The 20179-nt window shown below is 38.6% G+C and overlaps 2 protein-coding genes across 5 annotated transcripts in view; one reads left to right on the top strand and one right to left on the bottom strand.

Annotated features, from left to right (window-relative positions):
• ift88 (intraflagellar transport 88 homolog) overlaps positions 1 to 4904 on the bottom strand; it is a 309288-nt gene extending 304384 nt beyond the window's left edge. The window contains exon 1 of the mRNA XM_048532509.1: positions 4708 to 4904. The gene's annotated coding sequence lies outside the window, so the exon portion shown is untranslated. The remainder of the gene's footprint in view (positions 1 to 4707) is intronic.
• gja3 (gap junction protein, alpha 3) lies at positions 4833 to 13186 on the top strand. Of its 4 annotated transcripts, XM_048532522.1 has the most exons (3): positions 4833 to 4980; positions 6185 to 6279; positions 9257 to 13186. In XM_048532522.1, exon 3 carries the CDS (start codon positions 9275 to 9277, stop codon positions 10442 to 10444), a length of 1170 nt encoding a protein of 389 aa, XP_048388479.1. In that variant the 5' UTR covers positions 4833 to 4980; positions 6185 to 6279; positions 9257 to 9274; the 3' UTR covers positions 10445 to 13186. The 4 variants fall into 4 exon arrangements, with proteins under 4 accessions (XP_048388479.1, XP_059502648.1, XP_048388480.1 ...); XM_059646665.1 differs by lacking the exon at positions 6185 to 6279; XM_048532523.1 differs by lacking the exons at positions 4833 to 4980; positions 6185 to 6279 and adding an exon at positions 5059 to 5117.
• The last annotated feature ends 6993 nt before the right edge of the window (positions 13187 to 20179 follow it).

The raw sequence follows: 20179 nt of genomic DNA, 5'->3' as shown, positions 1-20179 counted from the left end.
TATACAAGCTCCACACAAACAGTCACCCGAGAGTGGGCCCCTGGCACTGTGAGGCAGTCATGCTAGCCACTGGGCCACTGTGCCGCCCCTAATCTTGTGACACCTCTCTGGAGTAGGTGAGATTTGAACCTGCACCTCTTGGTTCAGAGGCAGGGGCATTACCACTGCACCACAGGATTTGCACAAAAATTTCCTATGACATATCTCAGTTGCATGCAGACAGTGAAGGGAAAAGTAGAGACCGCAATGCAAGCTTTCAGCCAAAACACAAGGCATTAAACTTGTGGCCAGACATGTACAGACTTGGGTAATATGGGGATTGAACCCGTGACCTTGGCGCTATTATCACCATGTTCTTACCAGCTGAGCTAAGCAACCACCACCACAGAGCCCAACTGGAGAATGTGGGCATTGATCCCACCAGCTCTCATACGTGAAGCAAACAGATTCTGCTGGACCTGCTGAGTTTTTCCAGTAATTTTTGTTTTTCTTTCTGATTTCCTGCCTCCTCAGTGCTTTGGTTTTGTTTATCCTTATCAATGACATTTCTTCGAACCTATCCACTACCACCTGCTGTCACCAAGGAGCTATCCTCCTGCTTCCATTCAGTCACATCACATCCTGCGCCAATGTGATGTCAGCTTCCACATATATACCAATGATATAAGGCTCTAAATTTCTCAATCCCTCCACTGTTTCTGTGTTGCCAGACCATGTGTTGACATCCAATCATTTCTGAGTCATAAATTCAGCTAACTAAATACACAATTCCTACTAAAACATATGATCAGTTCCATCCACCTTCTCAGCCATTGTCTTGGACAAAAGACTCTTCAGTGCCTTGTTGGCCTTTTTGACTTTAAGCAAATTCCTTACACTCTTCATCACAAAAACAAACTACCTACCTCTTCTCTGTAACAACACCAGCCTTCTTTCAAAGTAGAAATGTATGTAAGATAATGGTTTTGTGAGGATTAGTGTTGCAGACTGCATTAAGTTCCATTCAATCTGATCACATCATACAATCTTGGGGAGAGAAACAGGGAAAAGAGCTCTAAATCTTAAAGAGGCTTGATGCATTATTTATGTTTCCCCATAGTCTTAGTAAGAATGTGTATCTAGTTAATGTAACTTGTACCTAATTAGTATCATGCAAAAAACTAATTTTGCTGAGATGGGCATCTTCTTATTAAATCCAGCACAGTAAGCCACATAGTCAGGGAACGGAGAATGGTAGCTGCATCCTTCTAGCCACAAATACCACAAGAACCAGTCTACAGCTGCCAGGTTCAATTATGTATTCTATCATCTCCAGAAATAGCTGTTCAAAGCATTCCTCATTGGCTTCCATCTTCTTCTCTCCATGATTTCATTCAAACATATATGGCTTACATCTTATATAGCACAAAGATCCATTTGGGACTACATTTGGTTTCACTTATCTGCATTGGTTAAAGGACCCCAGCGCTCACAGTTAAAGTCCTGTCTTTGTTGAAAAGTCTGAATTTGGTTTTTCCATCTCTAACTGGATAAAACAAAAACTATGGACTATGATAGTATATCTACTAAAATACTCAATCAACCTCTTGCTAGCCAAGCTGTCTCAGTGCATCTACCACACTACACTAGGCTGACAATGTAGAAAATTTTCCAGGTATATCCTATCTCCTTAAAAATATACAGGACAAATTCAATCCAGCATTTACAAACGTGTCAGTCTATTCATCAGCAAAGCAACAGTGCTATAATGAAGCACAGCAATAAGCGGCTCATTATGATTAGTTTGGCTGTATTTTGAATACGTGTCCAGACTTCATTCCATGGACAAACTCAAAAGGGGATATGATAGTGACTGCCTTTGATATCATGGAATCATTTGAGTGAAAGTGGCATCAAGAAGCCTTAGCAAAATTGAAGTCAATGGGAATCAGGAGGAAAATGCTCTATGGTTGGAATCAAACTTGGCACAAAGGAAGATAATTGTGGTTGTTGGATCTAGCCATCTCAGTCTCAAGATCTCGCTGTTCTGCAATGTTAGAATACCTGAGGATAATACTTTGTATCCAACCATCTTCAAAGTTTCATTAATTAACTTTCCTCCAGTATAAAGCCAGAAGTGGTTTGCTGATGGTTCAGCATGTTTCTTAAACTCCACTGAAAAAGTCTGTGCCCATGTTCAGCAAGATCTGGACAGCATTTATGATTGGGCTGATAAAATGATGTGTAAGTTTATAACACAAGTAACAGGCAATAACCTTATTCAACAGAGAGAATTAACTTATCTCCTTAATATTCAACAGATTTGTCATTGGTGAATCTTCCATTACCAACATTCTGGAACTACCATTGACCAGAAACTTGGTTAGACCCATCATATAAATACTATGGCTGCAAGATCAAATCAGAAACTGGGAATTCTGCAGCAGATCACTCATTTCTTGGCCACCCATAGCATGTCTACAATTACATGGAACAAGGCAGGATTATGATCAATACTCTACACATGCCTGTGTGAATATATCTTCAACAATCTTCAAGAAACTTGAAACTATCTGAGGCAAAACAATCTGCTTCACTGGCACCTCATCCAACATCTTCCTCCACTACTGGAGTAGAGAAGGAGCAATGTGTACCATTAACAAAAAAGCATGCAGCAACCCACTAAGCCTTTTTGACTGCACCTTCTAATCCAGTAACAATGGCATCTCCTATCTAAATAGATAGGGACAATATGAGAGCACCAAGATCTACAATTGCCCTCTGAGATACACATCATCCTGACTTGGAACAGTATCACTCTTCCTTCACTGCTGCTGGATCAAAGTCTTGTTTTTTTTTCTTTGACTGCAATATGGGTCACCAACACCACATAGGCTGCAGTATTCCAAGAAAACAGTTCACTCCTTTCCAAATGGCAATTACAGATGGAGCATAAATGCTGACCCACTTAGAAATTTTCACATTCCAATGAATGAATGAAAAACCACTGTTCAAATTCTGTAATCCACACACTCTGTTCAACTGATTCTAACATCCTGTTCATTATTCACTCCATTGCTGGGAGAAGTGCCTTAGTTTTCTACATTAAAAATAGTGTCTCAATGGAAATTGCAGTTTTACGGTGAATGAACAAAGAATTCAGACAGGGCTGAGAAAGAGAACTGAACCTATCATTAGTTTCACACCAATATGCAATGAAACAATATTATTCTCTGGCACACTCCCCAAATATTTACCATATGTAAGTGAGAATAGTGATTTCTTTTCTAAAAAGGGACATCACAATGGAGTTTCTGTATAGGAAGCAAGAGTAGGATATCTGACTCAGTTCCTGACCTCCCTAATGAAGTAATATCCAAACCAATTGCAGTCCCTCACCACCATACCAGTTAAGAAAAGTTTACTCCGCACAGGGTAAGGATCAAAGCTGAAATCTTCAAAATATATTGTTCAATGCCACACTAGATAATGGATCCAGACACTGAGCTGACATTGAAACATTTTTTATAAGTTTTACCTATTTTGTTCACACATTGGAAAATGTACAGTGACACCATTATAATGGTGAGTACTTAATGGAACTAAGTGATTGTCATAGGGTTGGATAACTCTACCTTATGCAGTCTTATATGGTGCAAGATGCTGCTAATCATCAAAATAACAGAGATGTAAAAATTAAATGATGGAATATTGATGTTCCTTTAAGAGCGTAAATGTTTAAAGATACACTATTTTCTCCATCCTAGGTTGGTTTTATTTCATGCTTAGAAACGCAGATTTACTCATTTGTTTAAAAATGGCGTTCAAAATTTTAATTAGATTTGAGGCAAAGTAGTAAATAAGGCAGGAATTGAGCGTGTAAAATATTTGTGCCTTGAATCAGCACAGTTTGTTGTTTCTATTACCGAATTTGCTCTATCCGAATTGTTTTACAATACGTGAGATAATGGACAAAGTACAATTCTGACAGCTTTTAACAGTAATAATACGAGTGGAATATAACTTGCATAGAGATATAATTAATGAGGTTTGTACCAACTATGCTTTCAGTAAAACAAGCAAATTTCTTATGGTGGTAATCGGGGAATTATGAAGAGTGCAATATAGTCAATCAGAAATAGAACTTCGCAACGTTATATGGCAATGCCGAGAATTAATTTTAGAAACAGCTGCTACAACCTGTTTAACATTAAACAGTTGTGACATTTCTAACAATCCTTTTGATTGTTAACATCTTAATACTTCTGAGTAAGTCACTAAATCAACAAAGTTGACATATAGTCTTGGGCTGATGTGTTTGTAACAAATGACAGATTTAATAATGACTTTATGGTGTTGAACTATATTCAACGTTTTTCTTTTACTGGCAGCGACTATATGTGGAAGAATGTAACCATTTGTGGTTGATCAAATTCAGAGTGACTACAAAAATATTTACGATATAACGAATCAATTCAATAAACAATTCTTCTTTCCAATAGAGTCATACACTAGCAAGCCTATATTTTAAAATTTAAAGCATATAATTATGTATATGATCAGACTGGTTTGAAAGTTTAGTTCATTTGTCAACTAAGTTCAGAATTTAAAAAATTCAGGTTTGTATAAACACGAAGAATTCCATTGTATTTACAATGAAAAGTAACTTTTTAGTTTGGTTAATTATTTTAAAGTGCAGTGATAAACCTACAAAGATTATAACTCTACCTTCTTCCAGAGTGATGAGTTTTGCTTGGGTCTTTTTGGTAGGGGCGTGGCGTTGCCCTTCGTCTAGTGACAAGGGAGCTGCAGCCATGCGTTCTCACATAACGTGACAGCGGCGATGGCTAGGGGAGAGCAGGAACTTCGCGCGGTCCTATCTGTAGGTTTAATAGAACTTTGAGTCACTTTTCTCCTCCATGCAAGACTGACTTGGAAATCGATGTGTGAAGAAAGTGATTGTGCTTGAATAGGCTGGCTGACAGCGGTCAGAAGTGTCGGGTAAGCTGGCAGCAGTGCTGGGGAGGGGGAGGGTTACATAGACAAGTCTGTTTCGTGTCCCCAGCGCATTCAAAATGTGGCATCTATGACAGCCGGATGTGTTACTAGCTAGCTGGTTTTGTCATCTCTAGTTTGAGGTATGATACAATTTGCTATCATGAAACATTTTGATGAGGTGGGAGTCTTCACACACCCGCTGTTTGTGTGTGGTTTGTGGTTGGGCGGATGTGGTAAAGATCTTTTTGGAGTTTCTTACATAACAAGGATTTTCGGTATCTATTTTCATACGAATTAAACTGAAAGTTACATTTGAGCAGTTGATATGTGTTTGGATGTAAAACTGTAGCAAGGAAGTTTATTAGTGAATGAAAAGAACGGCTTCGCTGACTGTACAGATTCGGCATTTTCCCGACGATCTCACATGGTGTGTTTATTCTGAAACTCAAAGCCGGTGGTTCAGATTAAGGTCGGTACAATTGAAATGAGCTGCAACATTTTGAGGTTAAATTCGGTTCTGCGCAAACTTTTGTGGTATTTTTATTCCCTTAATGTCCAATCAACTTCAAATATACGTTCGGAAAACAATAGCAGCTATAAAACGGCGCATCGGAGAGCCAGCATCCTCATAAAGCAATACAAGGTTTGTGTTAAAATTAACTCTGATTTCACCCTTAAAACATCAGACGTAGTTTTCCTGCAAAACTTACAGAGGAAGACACTGTCATTAACAACAAAAAATCAAATTACACAATAACTCAACCCACACCGTCTCTGACCGGATAAGTTTTCATCTTCCTTGCATTTGGCTACCTTTTCTAAAAGCACTGTTCTACAATCCTTGATGACTGCAATGGGCTTGGAAACGGAGACAATTTACAGCAAACTACGATGTTACAAGTCTGATCATTTATTTTCGCAGCGGTTTCTTGAGTTTTCTTTTTTATTTAGCAGGCATCAGATTTTTCTACATAAGTAAAATGTCATTGATGATGATGATACGTTTAGGTTATAGTGCCATGGCTAATGGTAAAGTATTTGCTTTTATTTTTCATACCAAAGTTGACACTTTCCACGAAATGACAGTAATGACACTAAAGCAAAAACATAATGTGAGAAATATTAAATGAGTAAAATCGATACTATTTTGTACTGGGCACCTGTTGATACCACGTGAAGCTGAATAAGCTATTTTTTCCTTATTCAGCAATTTGTATTCTGTTGACGCAAGCAACTGTGGAAGGCTGCATCTCAGTCCGCTGAATTGCCAGGATTTCAAATGCATAACTTGATGGTAATGAGGTACATGCAACACAAAAATTTAAACTTCTTGATTATCTAGCTTTAAAATGAAGAATTTAAATGTTTTTTAAATTTTAATTACTACAGTGAAACTTGATTACCGATACTTTAATTAATCGTAATGGTGTTGAAATGAAGAACGAATTAAATTTAGCGGTTAGGACTCTTGCGGTGCAGCGGTAGTGTCACCCCCCCTAGACCCAGAGACGGAAACAAAGTTGCCGGAAAAGCTCAGCAGGTCTGGCAGCATCTGTGAAGGAAAAAACAGAGTCAACGCTTCGGGTCCGGTGATCCCTCCTCAGGCCAGCTGAGTTTTTCCAGCAACTTTGTCTTTGTTCCCGATTTACAGTATCCGCAGTTCTATCGGTTTTTACCTAGACCGAGACACCCAAGTTCAAGTTCCACATGTTTCAGAGGTGTGTAATGACATCTCTGAACAGCTTGATCGGAGAAATAGGTTAAATTAAAAATCATTTAGTGGTTGCCAATGATATTCTGATAAGCCCAGCATTAAAACTAAACAGAATTAATTTCCCGCATGAACTTGATACCAAAGTCTGGTTGGCGGTCTATTACGAAGAAATTTTAAAACGTTGAATGTCCAATGTAAATTCGAAGGTCGATCTAAATTATGTTTATGAATTCAGAAGCTCCAAAAATATCAAAAACCCAGCTAAGATGATTAGTTTCTAAAAGTTTAGGATGACACTGATCAATTTTAGACGATTTGAAAGACAACCCGCGTACAACCAAACAATGGCACATCTACATTTCGATGATTAGCAATGTCTGTTTATCCAGTGTAGTCAATATTACGTTCTTATCTAACACATGCTTGCATTTCTAAGCGATATGCTTCATAATATTCTGTTAGATTGAATCACTAATACAGAATTTGCCCTTTTAACTTTAATTTGCGGTGCAAGCCAAATTCAGTGTGGTAAGAGAGCATACGTAACACCAATGTTTTCGCTTTAATGACTACTTGGCTCGTCATTTATACTCACGCACCATTTTACATGCATGCTTTTGACAAATAAACAAGTCTGAAATTATGTTATTTTGGTGTTATTAATACCATCGATATAATTAACTGTTATCTGTTGCACTTTTCGACAAATATGTTCTCTGTGACTCAAACCAGCAACTCACATCTAGGATACACAACTGTCTGGGGCACTGCTGAAGTGAAATAAGTAGAACTAACATATTAAAACGAAATAAAGTGCAAAACAATGAATTCAAATGATAATATTACGAATGAAAGGTAAAGGGCAAAGGATTGCAGAAATCGTGTTTTGTGGTATAGAACCGATAAATAATTAAGGCTACGAATATGTCAATGATTTCAAATAGCCACCTACATCAACTGGCTGTGATTAGCTGAAGCATATTCAACCTGGAAATAATAGGAAATGTTTCAGTGTTTGAATATGTAAATTTATTGATAATTAAATGGCGTTGAAATGAATAAATGAAGGAAATTGGGCGTGTTCGTTACTTAGCGAAACAACTATGCGATGAAGTTAAATTAAATCTAATGGATATTGGTGTAAACTCGGGTCAATAATTTATCCGTTAGTATACAGAAACAATAAGTTAATATTTCTGAAATTAGCTATTATAGTTCAAAACTGGAAACTGATAGTATTACCGTCATGAACAAAATCAACAACTGGCATATCTCATAATTTTTCACAGAAGTGCCTTGTTTCTTTAGTTGTCTTATGAGGTAATTTCTAGGGTAGTTGCATCAAACTAAAATACACATATTACTTTCCACATTGCTAAACACAAAGTAAAATATCGAAGAAATGAAAGCCCCGAAATCAAATGTACTGATCAATTTACGGGAACCCAAACCTATCATTCAAGTTATTGAATTTATCATGCATTCATAACACAAATAAGATTTAAACTGATGTATGTTTATTCTGTTTGCTATTGGAAATACTATTGAGGTATTTATTGAAGGCTTATAGATATTTTAATCAACCTATTCAGACATTTAACGAAATATCTCTGGAACAGGATGGGACTTGAACCCAGGCCTTCTGGCCCAGAGGAAGGGACATTGCCGCATGACACAGCCCACCCCGCACCCCGTGTGTGTCTACGGTTTATTGTCCCATCTTTCAATAAGGACAAACTGTATCACCGATAGAATCATGACGATTAAGACAAGATTTTTGGACCAGTGTAATTCATCTCTCCACCTTCCACATTCTGAAAAGCAGCGTCCACTGTACTTGAGCAGGCAATTTGACTTGATTTAGGCAATTTCACTGGTTCAGGGTTTCTTTTCAGTACTCGGTGTTTCCTGTGATAAGATTTCTTAAGATTTCCGTGTCATACAATTATTACTTTTTCTTTCTCAAATACATATTCCCAAACACTTATTTCGAAGACTTAGCGCATAAATGACTTAACATCACTGTTTCGTATTCAAATTCTAAATTTTCTGCTTATTAATATAGTATTTGAACTGCCACCAAATTACGGCATTCTTTTCAGAATTCAAACAACTTTGCAAGTCTGTAAATAGATGTAAAAATTTAGTTTCAGATTTTAAGGCACTCGATCGGTTTCTGATTTTAGTGGCAAAATACGAGATTAACCGTCCTTAATTATTTGATATTGACCACAGCAATTTGTATTTTTAAAGTGGAAAAACGAAGTGCAAAAATAACTATTTTGTAAGAATTTGCGGAGCCCAATAATATAATTGGCGCGATTTAATTTGGTAAAAAAAAGTCAAAAGATTATTTTCAAAATGAACGATCTTGTGCACTTGCAATTATAATACAATCCTTGGTCAATTCAATAATGTCAACATTTGCTTTTGAATAACCACAAGGACACTGAATAACCCGCATTGCTGTATTTTCAAAACCATCAATCCAAATATCCATGAAGGTTTTAGCCTTCCCATTCTCTAGTATCTAATGGCTCTTTGTTATATGGATTGCTTTTGCAGGAATAGAGAATTGAAACAATGGGTGACTGGAGTTTTCTGGGAAGGCTTCTGGAGAATGCGCAGGAACACTCGACAGTGGTAGGCAAGGTTTGGTTGACTGTGCTGTTCATCTTCCGAATCCTAGTGCTGGGAGCTGCAGCTGAGGAGGTCTGGGGAGATGAGCAATCTGATTTCACCTGCAATACCCAGCAGCCCGGTTGCGAGAACGTCTGCTATGACATGGCATTCCCCATCTCTCACATCCGATTCTGGGTGCTCCAGATCATTTTCGTGTCAACGCCCACCTTGATATACCTGGGCCATGTACTGCACATTGTGCGGATGGAAGATAAAAGGAAGGAGAGGGAAGAAGAGATTAGCAAAGCCCAGAATGAAGCAGACAAAGAAGTGCTGCTTAAAAATAGTAAAAAGGAGAAACTCCCTTTTAGAGATGACCATGGCAAAATCCGAATTCAAGGGGCTTTACTACGCACCTACGTTTTCAATATTATTTTCAAAGCGATGTTTGAAATTGGATTTATTGTAGGTCAGTATATCTTATATGGCTTTAAGCTTAGACCTCTGTACAGGTGCAATAGATGGCCATGCCCCAACACCGTGGACTGCTTCATATCACGGCCAACAGAGAAGACTATCTTCATCCTATTTATGCTTGTAGTGGCTTGCGTGTCCCTTTTCTTGAACCTAATGGAAATCTATCACCTCGGCTGGAAGAAGCTGCGACAAGGAGTGACTAATCGACAGCCCCCGGAACTCGAGCAGAAGCCGGAGCCCCTGACGCCAGTCACAAAAACTGCCCCGAGCACCTTCAGTTACCCGTACTTCCCGGACACAGCCGAGGGACCCCATCCCTACCCCGGAGCCCCGCCGAACGAGTTCAAAATGGCAGCGTTGCCCGAGGACAGATCGCCGTATGTAATGTACAACAACAATCTGGCCGCCGAGCAGAACTGGGCCAACATGGCCGCCGAGCAGACCCGCCAACTCAGCGCCAACAACGGCAGTGGGAACGGGAGTCAGGAGCGCGCGCTCCTCGCGCCGGCCAATCAGGAGAGCGCGTCTGCGGGCGGGGAACCGCGCGGAAACGGCCACGTGACCACAATGGCAGAGATGCACGATCCTCCTGTTACTGACACACGACCCATAAGCCGGGCGAGCAGGGCAAGGTCGGACGATCTGGCGGTTTAGCGCCTGCTTCGTACACCACTCTTTCTCCTTCATCCTCTCTTAAATCGCTACAAAGTTTTAATAACAAGTCGGGTAGGTGGAGAACCATGCATGCTGAGAAGCATGCATTTGCAATGCGCTCTCGGAGTTGTATTGTTAGTGGCATTCACAGAGTCGATTTTGTTAAAAGTTACACATCCGTTAGCTTTAACATTTACACATGTTCCAATTTTAATTTTTTTCACAAAAGAAAAACTACTGATAACTTAATTAGATAGCCAGAAGTGGCAAAATGATTAACATGATGCGAAATCAAGGGCATAAAGCCAAACCGGATTCAAGAAAGAGTACTTTCAATTGATTCATAATCATTAATTTCACCTCTAAGAACTCATTTTGCCGAACCCACTACTACACGTTGACTTAAGAACTGTACTTTTTAATATGTTAATATCACTTTTATGGCGAGGTAAGATGTCTACGGTAAACGCGACAAACTACTCCTAAAATGTCTTATTCAAGTTAAAAATATGCATTCTAATCTCTTCTCTTCAAATGAATACAGTAGGTAAAGTCGTTAAAACTGAACACCAAATTTCAGAAAGCTTCATTACTCATGAGACACACTCAACTTAGGTCTACTAAAGAGTTGCAGTATTTTAACTTCTTGGTTTTCATCCATCTCCATTGTTCCACGTGGCCCAACAATGTAAAACATTAAATTGTTCTGCTTATAGACAAAAGACAGAAGGAATGAATGCATTTTTAAAGCATATGATACATGGAAATAACATGAATTTAAATGTATTCTAAAATGTATAGCAAGGCAGCAAACATAAACCAATTAAACATTAAAGGGGAATACCCTGCACTTTATTTGTGTGTGAGGGCACAGTTTGTTTGTATTAACAGATACAATATTACTGACAAATTTAGGAGTCCATCACACTTGAAAACATCAGAACAGAAGATGGGTTAGAATGACCAAGAAGTATTATAAAAAGGATAGTTTGCGATAAAACTACTTAAAGAAGAGTAATGTTTTTACTTCTTAAAAAGGTGTTAAAGTTAAGTTTACCATCACAACATTGTTTTAAAAAAAACATTGTGAATAAAATTGAAATAGCCCCAGGTGTTCATTTAAGAATATGTTCTACCTTTCCAACACCATGTTAAATTTGAAACTACCAAATGATAGTTCTGTAATTATTGCTATAAGCCTTAATTGCAGAGATGACAAACTACTGCTAATATTCCAGGGATAGGATATAATGTTGCAGCCTAATTTTCATTGCTGGGAAAAAAAAGTGAATTGAATTTTGTTGCTTTGGGCATTTAGTTTTGATATGTTTTTCAAGATTTGTTATCTTGGCTAATATCAGGAAAACAAGTGTTAAAATGTCAATTGACCTTGACAGCCATGGTAGAATCTTGCAAAGAATCATTAGGCAAAGCAAGGCTGCACAGGCCCATTATATCACATCTTTTTAGGAGATGAGCACTTGAGTAAAAATTGATAAAACTTTCAGGAAGAAAGGACATACAGAAGATACATTATGTATTAGAGGTATTCTAGGTTTCATCTTTGCTTCAGAGCCAGATTGATTTCCGAAACACATTTTACGACCAGAAACCTTTTTTTAAAAGGGAGAAATGCTTATTACTTTAATCGCATGGTTTTATGCAAAAGCTATTCTGAAAATTTAGTTTATTTTCTGGAGTACCCTAACTCAAAAAAAATCTTAGAACAGGCTTAATTACGGTCCTGTTTTTGGTTACACTGAAAACAAATCTGCTCTTCTCAATGAGATGATTTTCTCATATAAAGTTTTAAACAATTGGCTCTTGCTTTGAACCCAATAGATAATTGTCCAAATAAACTATCAAAATTACATATTCCTTGAATTAAGGAATCAAAGGCTTCCCTTAATGTTTTCCAAGGACTGATTTAATTTTCTATCTTGGCATTACTTTATTGAAAGCCTTAACATTATTAACTAAATAAGTGAAGGAATAAGTTTGTAGGTGTAATGTTTTTAACATTCTTTATTCGCACCTATTTTCTTGTGCTGTCTTTGTGCCAATGTTATGATTTCTGAACGTTTACATTATCTAAAATTGCACATTTGAGCAAATAAAAAACGAAAACAGATGCCACAGTTTACATTGTTGGATACCAAATTTTAAGAAAATGGCCCTGCTGATATGTATTGAATCCAAAATTAAATGTCTTAAAACTAAATTGGGGCTCTTCACAGAAAAGGCAGTACATACAATAAAAAATAATTTCTGGTATACACATAAAAGTTATTTACAATGTTATTGTATTAGATCTGGTTTATGTTGAATATGAGAAATACAAAGCTATAGCCACAAAATAATTTACCTTGTGATAGATAATCATGTAGCATTGGGATATAGCAGTTGGGCATATTTGGTGATTAGTCCAATATACATTTGCTAGACCAAAAGACTATATTAGATGAGAAAATATTTTGTACACTAAATTTGAGTTGACTGATTAGGTTTCTTAATTCAATGTGTTGCTTTCTACCATGCTTTTCGTTAACAGCTGAAGACTTGCCTGGAGGCTTCAAGCCTGCTTGTTGCCCATGAAAACATTCTATCACTTACCTAATATATCCTTCATTCAGTGATAATGTACTTTCTGGGCAGTCAGGGACATTCAATGATTTGGAGCAAAAGCAGCAAAGCTGTTTTAAGTACTGTCTTTAAAGATGTGCCTTATGTATTATAAGCTGTAAGAGCAAATTGATGTAAATGTTAATTTACCTCACATGTTTACAAAAGTGTTACCTAATAAACGTTTTTTGTACCATTCTTCTTGCCTGATTACTTCAGAGCAATGTCCTTATTTTACTTCATTTTAAAAATTTAACTCCTGTTTTTCAAACAAGCATAAAACTAAGTCTACAAGAACACTTAAAAATGGAACAATCTACGAAACCTCCAATGATCTGTCTCCAGTGCGAATATATAGAGACCAAAACCCCACAGACTATTCTAAGTTTGGCCTCAAAATCCTGCACAATTGTATGAACAATCTTTATGCCTGTATTCCAGTTTCTTTGCACTTAACGCCAACATGCCATTTTCTTTCCCAATTGCTTGTTGTACCTGGATGCTAACTCTTTGTGTTCCGTGTAGACGCTTCTCTGAACATCAGCATTTACAAATTTCAAGCCATGTAATGTTAAGTGAATAGCTTCACATTTTCCCACATTATATTGACGTGTCTGCATCTCTTTGCAGCTTATGTTCTTCACAGAGCTTACATTTCCACATGATTTTGTATCATCTGCAGATTTCAATAGGCCAGTAACTTGAAAGTGTCACATTTATTTGTTTTCTCTGCTTCTGTTAATTAACTAATCCTCTATACATGCCGATACGTCACTCTAATAACTTATGTATTAACCTTTGTGTGGTGGCACCTTATCAAATGTCTTTTGGAAATCCAAGGTTACCACCTGACAGAGTCCACTTTGTCTATTCTTCTACTTACACCCTCAGTGTAATACATTTTTGAAATGGAATTTTCTGTAAAACCATGTCGTACCAATCACACTGCATTTCTAAGTGTACTAGAACATAGAACATAGAAAATAAAGGCATTTGTAAGGTTCCCCATGGTAGGCTCATTCAGAAGGTCAGGAGGAATGGGATACAGGGGAACTTAGCTGTCTGGATACAGAATTGGCTGGCCAACAGAAGACAGCGAGTGGTAGTAGAAGGAAAATATTCTGCCTGGAAGTCGGTGGTGAGTGGGGTTCCACAGGGCTCTGTCCTTGGGCCTCTACTTGTTTGTAATTTTTATTAATGACTTGGATGAGGGGATTGAAGGATGGGTCAGCAAGTTTGCAGACGACACAAAGGTCGGAGGTGTCGTTGACAGTCTAGAGGGCTGTTGTAGGCTGCAGCGGGACATTGACAGGATGCAGAGATGGGCTGAGAGGTGGCAGATGGAGTTCAACCTGGATAAATGCGAGCTGATGCATTTTGGAAGGCCGAATTTGAAAGCTGAGTACAGGATTAAGGATAGGATTCTTGGCAGTGTGGAGGAACAGAGGGATCTTGGTGTGCAGATACATAGATCCCTTAAAATGGCCACCCAAGTGGACAGGGTTGTTAAGAAAGCATATGGTGTTTTGGCTTTCATTAACAGGGGGATTGAGTTTAAGAGTCGTGAGATCTTGTTGCAGCTCTATAAAACTTTGGTTAGACCGCACTTGGAATACTGCGTCCAGTTCTGGTCGCCGTATTATAGGAAAGATGTGGATGCTTTGGAGAGGGTTCAGAGGAGGTTTACCAGGATGCTGCCTGGACTGGAGGGCTTATCTTATGAGGACAGGTTGACTGAGCTCGGTCTCTTTTCATTGGAGAAAAGGAGGAGGAGAGGGGACCTAATTGAGGTATACAAGATAATGAGAGGCATAGATAGAGTTGATAGCCAGAGACTATTTCCCAGGGCAGAAATGGCTAGCACGAGGGGTCATAGTTTTAAGCTGGTTGGAGGAAAGTATAGAGGGGATGTCAGAGGCGGGTTCTTTACGCAGAGAGTTGTGAGAGCATGGAATGCGTTGCCAGCAGCAGTTGTGGAAGCAAGGTCATTGGGGTCATTTAAGAGACTGCTGGACATGCATATGGTCACAGAAATTTGAGGGTGCATACATGAGGATCAATGGTCGGCACAACATTGTGGGCTGAAGGGCCTGTTCTGTGCTGTACTGTCAAGACTTTCTTAATAAAGCTTTCATAATAATTAATGTATGGCCAATCGGCCTATAGTTTGCCCCTCCTTGAATAATGAAGTCACATTTGCTAACTTCCAGTTTGCTGGCACCATTCCGGAATCTAGTGAATTTTCAATGCATCCACTACCATTGCAATAATCACTTGTAGAACTCTAGGATGTAGTCTGTTAGTCCCTGGAAGTTTGTCTGAGTTTAGTCGCTTCTGTTTCTGCTGTACTTTTCCTCTACTAATGTTAATTAACAATTTCTTTGAAGTTATTAGCCCCTAAATATCCTCTGTGTTGCCAACCACAACCAGCTTATTGTTGGGGCAGATTCCTATAACTGTCCTCTCTCCATGATGGAGTCTGTGGTCTACTTGGTTAAGTAGTAAAGGAAGACCACTCGTGAGCCTTAATGAAAAGAGGTTCTTGCCTTAAAAAAGGTTCAACTTATTGCATGATAGCAATAGGTATAGCTTACATTAGAGTTAGACATTGTTACAAAGAGGATGAAGAGACATAAATGATAGGTCTGTCCCCTCTCAAATTCTAAGCTGTTCTGTCTTTCAGTTTTGATGCTTAATGTTGTCTCTAATGTTAACCATTTTAGAACCATTACTTTATAAAATAGCCTTAATTTCTGAAATGTAATTTGTGCCTTCTACTATGAAGGCAGGCACAAAATATTTATTCAGTGTGACTGCCATTTTTTTAAAAAATTCCCCATGATAATTTCTCTTTCATCAGCTTCATAGGCATCCATGTTTACTTCAACTACTCTGTTTACACATTCGTAAGAATACAATCTGTTTGTATATTCCTGGGTAGTTTACTGTCATTTTTCTTATCAACTTTTTGCCGGCCCTTTGCTGGTTTCTAACATTTTTAAACCTCAGATTGACTATTAAACCTTATGATGTTTTATGCCTCTTTAAGAAAATTAAGGGTAGTATTAGATTTAATAAACCCCAAATGTATCTTTCTTGCTGAATTTTTATTTTTCAATAGAACAGATTCTTGTTGAACATATTGTATTGTTTCTTTAAGTGGTCACCACTGGTTATCATCACTGTATCTTTTGGTTTGTTTGCCCATTTGACCTTAGCAAGCTCTTTACTTATGTCTGTGTAAAAGCTTTTGTTTAAACTTAAGATTCTTGTTTGTGATTGAAGTTAGCAAGATTCAAAGTTAATGTGGAATTAATTGTATTGTGTCCTCTCTTTCACAGTGGACCTTTTGTCGTGATGTTACATTCTTATGCAATTTATAATAAGACCATAAGAAATGCGAGCAGAAGTAGGCCAGTCAGCCCTTTAAGCCCATTCTACCATTCAGTTAGATTATGGATGATTTACTTCAACATTATCCTGCATGGCCGCATATCCATTGATTTTTTTTTAATATGTGGAAATCTGTCAATCACAGTCTTGAAAATATTCCATGATTGGGCCACCACAGCCCTCTGGGTGAGAACTTCAAATATTGATCATGCTTTGACTGAAGGAATTCCTGTCACCTCAGTCTTAATTGCTTTGTCCGATATTCTACAGACTACTCCTCTGTCCACCTAGGGGAAAGGAAATGTTATAGTGGTATTGTGACCAGATCAAACGTCCAGGCTAATGTTCTGATGGTATGAATTTGAATCCCACAATGGAAAATGAATTAGAAGCAGGTCACTTGGCTCCTCATGTCCGCTGTGTCAAAAACGTGGCTGATCTGATTACTCCATGCTCCCATCTACCACCATATGCTTTCACCCCTTTGCTTATTCTACCATTAATTTTAAAATAATCAAAGCATTCCAGTTCCATTGCCATTTAGAGAAGAGCGTTTCAAAGGCTCAAGACCCTCAGTGGGGAAAAAAGTTCTCCTCCTGCTGGAATTTGAATTCAATCTACTATAAATGGACAAGTTGTGAGACAGCTTTCTCATGTGGAATGTGATACACCAAAATAATCATCATGACATTCTCAGCTGATTAAGCTGATTAAAGTTTAGTCACTATAACCCTCCACATAAAGGGACAGCAAAAAAACTGTTTTGGTGCAAGAGTACAGGGTTATACTGTGACTTTGCAAAGGACAGTGCGATAAACCAAACTGATCACCATGCGTTCCTATATTGATTAAACTAATGAAAATTTTGATACCATAATGCATTGATGGAAAGTAATTTTCTTTGCATCAGTTTCTTAGTTTGACATTATCTATTACTGTACTGCACTTGGGACAGGCAATGGAACTGGAATACTTTGAATATTTTAAAATTAATGCTAGAATAAGCAAAGGGGCGAAAGCTTATGGCGTATATGGGAACATGGAGTAATCAGATCAGCCATGTTTTTGAGCAGAGATATTGGGAACTGCAGATGTTGGAGAATCTGAGATAACAAAGTGTGGAGCTGGATGAACACAGCAGGCCGAGCAGCATCTTAGGAGCGCAGCAGACATGTGGAGCCAAGTGACCTGCTTCTAATTCATTTGCCATGGTGGGATTCAAATTCATACCACCAGAGCATGACCCTGGATGTTTGACGAGTGTAAGAATGGTTTAAGGGTGCACTTTGGACTAGTGTAAGAATGGTTTAAGGGTGCAAAAGTTGAACAGTTTCAGAATTATTGAAATCAGGAAAGCTGGGAAAGCAGTGCATCATTTGTTTCTCCCAATTGAAAGCTCTTTTCAGTCAACATTTGAAGCAAATCGAGCATGCTCGAAGTCTTCTTCCAGATAGCCATGGGGAGAAAAGATGGACATCTGTGACCATAAACTGGGGCTGCACAACATTGCAGCTGCTGCAACTACCTGATCTTTCTGTTACAGGCTTTGTTTTTTAACTGACCCATACATCACTGTGGCAACCATATGAGCAACCTTCAGTGGTGCATCATCGCATGCTATCCCAGTAAATGATGGTCCCACTAAGCGATCCATCCCTGGCATCCATCTGTTCAACGGTGCTAATAGCTCTCATTCAATGTAAAAAACAACACCACATCTTTGGTCAAATGAACCAGTAGCCCAATTAGTGAATTTTATGAATCTGGAACTTAAAAAGCTGCCCCTTTGATCACAATGAAACCATTGTCAATTGTTAGAAAGTCCTAGTGGTCTGTTCAGTTCATGGAAGTCCTTCATAGAAGCAAAATCTGCCTTCCTCACCTGGCCCAACTCCACACCCGTGTGTTTCAGCAAGTTGAATCAATTGTTACATTATCTGATAAAAGGAATGAAATCAGAAGGATCAGCAGGCAGAAACCAAAATTGGAATTGACAGTAGTAAATGTAGCTCTTTTCAATCCTGCAGAGTTCTACTGAGTTATATCTTGGTGTCTGGTTCTGAAATTTTGAGAGCTAACCCAAAGATTAAACAATCCTCAGCTTGACATTGTCTGTAAGGTATGATTCTTTGAAAAAGACTGGGTATCCCTAAGTATATCTTAGCTTACCAAGGGACAGAGCCAGCAGAGATGGCATCATAGTAGTATACAGTTGGGTGCGAGTTTTCCTGGGAGTTCGCAACATTGACTTTGGGAGCATCAAGTCTCTTGGTATCAGGTCATAGAAAAGGAAATTTCCTGCTAATTAACACATACCAACCCTCATCCCTCTGCTGACAAAACAGTACTCCTCCATAATGAACACAGTAGTAGTTCCATGACTGATTGGACTGACCATGTTCTAAAGGACATGGCTGTTAGAGTGAACCTACGGCAGGTTGTGAGCGATCCAACAAGAAGAAAACAGATAAACTTAACCTCATCTTCACCAATCTATCTGTAGCAGATGCATCTGTCTGTGACCGTGTCATTGGGAATGACTACAGCACAATCTTCGTGGACATGAAGTTCCACCTTTACATTGAGGATAACTTTCATTTGGTTTCGTGGTACTAACAACCTTGAGAATCCGATAAATTTTGGAAAGATCTATCATCACAAAACTAAGCATACATAAGCTTACCTGCTCCTCTGATGCTGCTTGGCCTGCTGTGTTCATCCAGCTTCACACCGTGTTTTCATATACAAGGTCTGTTGGCCATCAGCTACAAAATTATATTCAGCCACAATCTGTAACCTCATGGCCCAACAAATTCCCATGTGATCATGATCATTATCACCAAGGTAGAAGATCAACCTTGATTTAAGGAAGAGTGGACGAGGGCATGCCAAGAGTAGCACCAGACACACCTAAAAATGAGAGCTACAACACAGGACTATATACATGCTAAACAACAGAAGCCTGCAACGGAGAGGGCTAAATGACCCCACAGCCAATAGATTAGAGTGAATGTCTGTATTTTTGCCATATTTAGTTGTGAATAGTGATGGATAATTAAACAACTAATTGGAGGAGGAGATTCCACAAATATTTTAATCCTCAATTATGGGGAGCCCAGTACATCAATGTAACAGACACTGCTGAAGCATCAGTAAGGCTCTTCAATATCAAGTGGACAATTCATTTCAGCAGCTTTCAGATGCCTGTCTTCAATCAATTTAATTCACTCCACATGACATCAAGAAACAGCTGAGTCACTGGATATGGCAAAAGCTGCAACATTCTGGCAATAGTACTAAAGTATTGTCCTTCAGAACTTGCCACGCCTTGAGCCAAGTTGTTCCAATACAGTCCCAACATCATAATGTACCTGACAATGTGGAAAACTACTCAGCATATACCATGTGTAAAAAATAGGGCAAATCCAACCCAGCCAATTACCACCTCATCAGTCTATTTTTGATCATCAGTAAAGTGATGATTGGCAGTGCTGTCAAGCAGCACTTCTTAGGCAGTAATCTATTCACAGATGCTTAGTTTGGTTCCACTAGTTCCACTCATTTCCTGATCCTATTACAACCTTGGTCTTAACACTGACAGGACAGCTAAACTCAGAAGGGAAAATAAGGCTGACTGCCCTTGCCATCATTGTAGTGTTTGACTGAGTGTAGCATCAAGGACCTCTAGCAAAGCTGGAGGTACAGGTAATCAGAGGCAAA

The sequence above is a fragment of the Stegostoma tigrinum genome, chromosome 6, assembly GCF_030684315.1.
Source record: "Stegostoma tigrinum isolate sSteTig4 chromosome 6, sSteTig4.hap1, whole genome shotgun sequence".
Classification (NCBI taxonomy): Eukaryota; Metazoa; Chordata; class Chondrichthyes; order Orectolobiformes; family Stegostomatidae; genus Stegostoma; species Stegostoma tigrinum.
The sequence above is the reverse complement of the archived record's forward strand: the minus strand, read 5'-3'. Positions and strand labels throughout refer to the sequence as shown.

What these genes read in the sequence shown, in the direction of transcription:
- gja3 (XM_059646665.1), top strand. Translation starts at nt 9,275, where the DNA reads ATGGGTGACTGGAGTTTTCTGGGAAGGCTTCTGGAGAATGCGCAGGAA.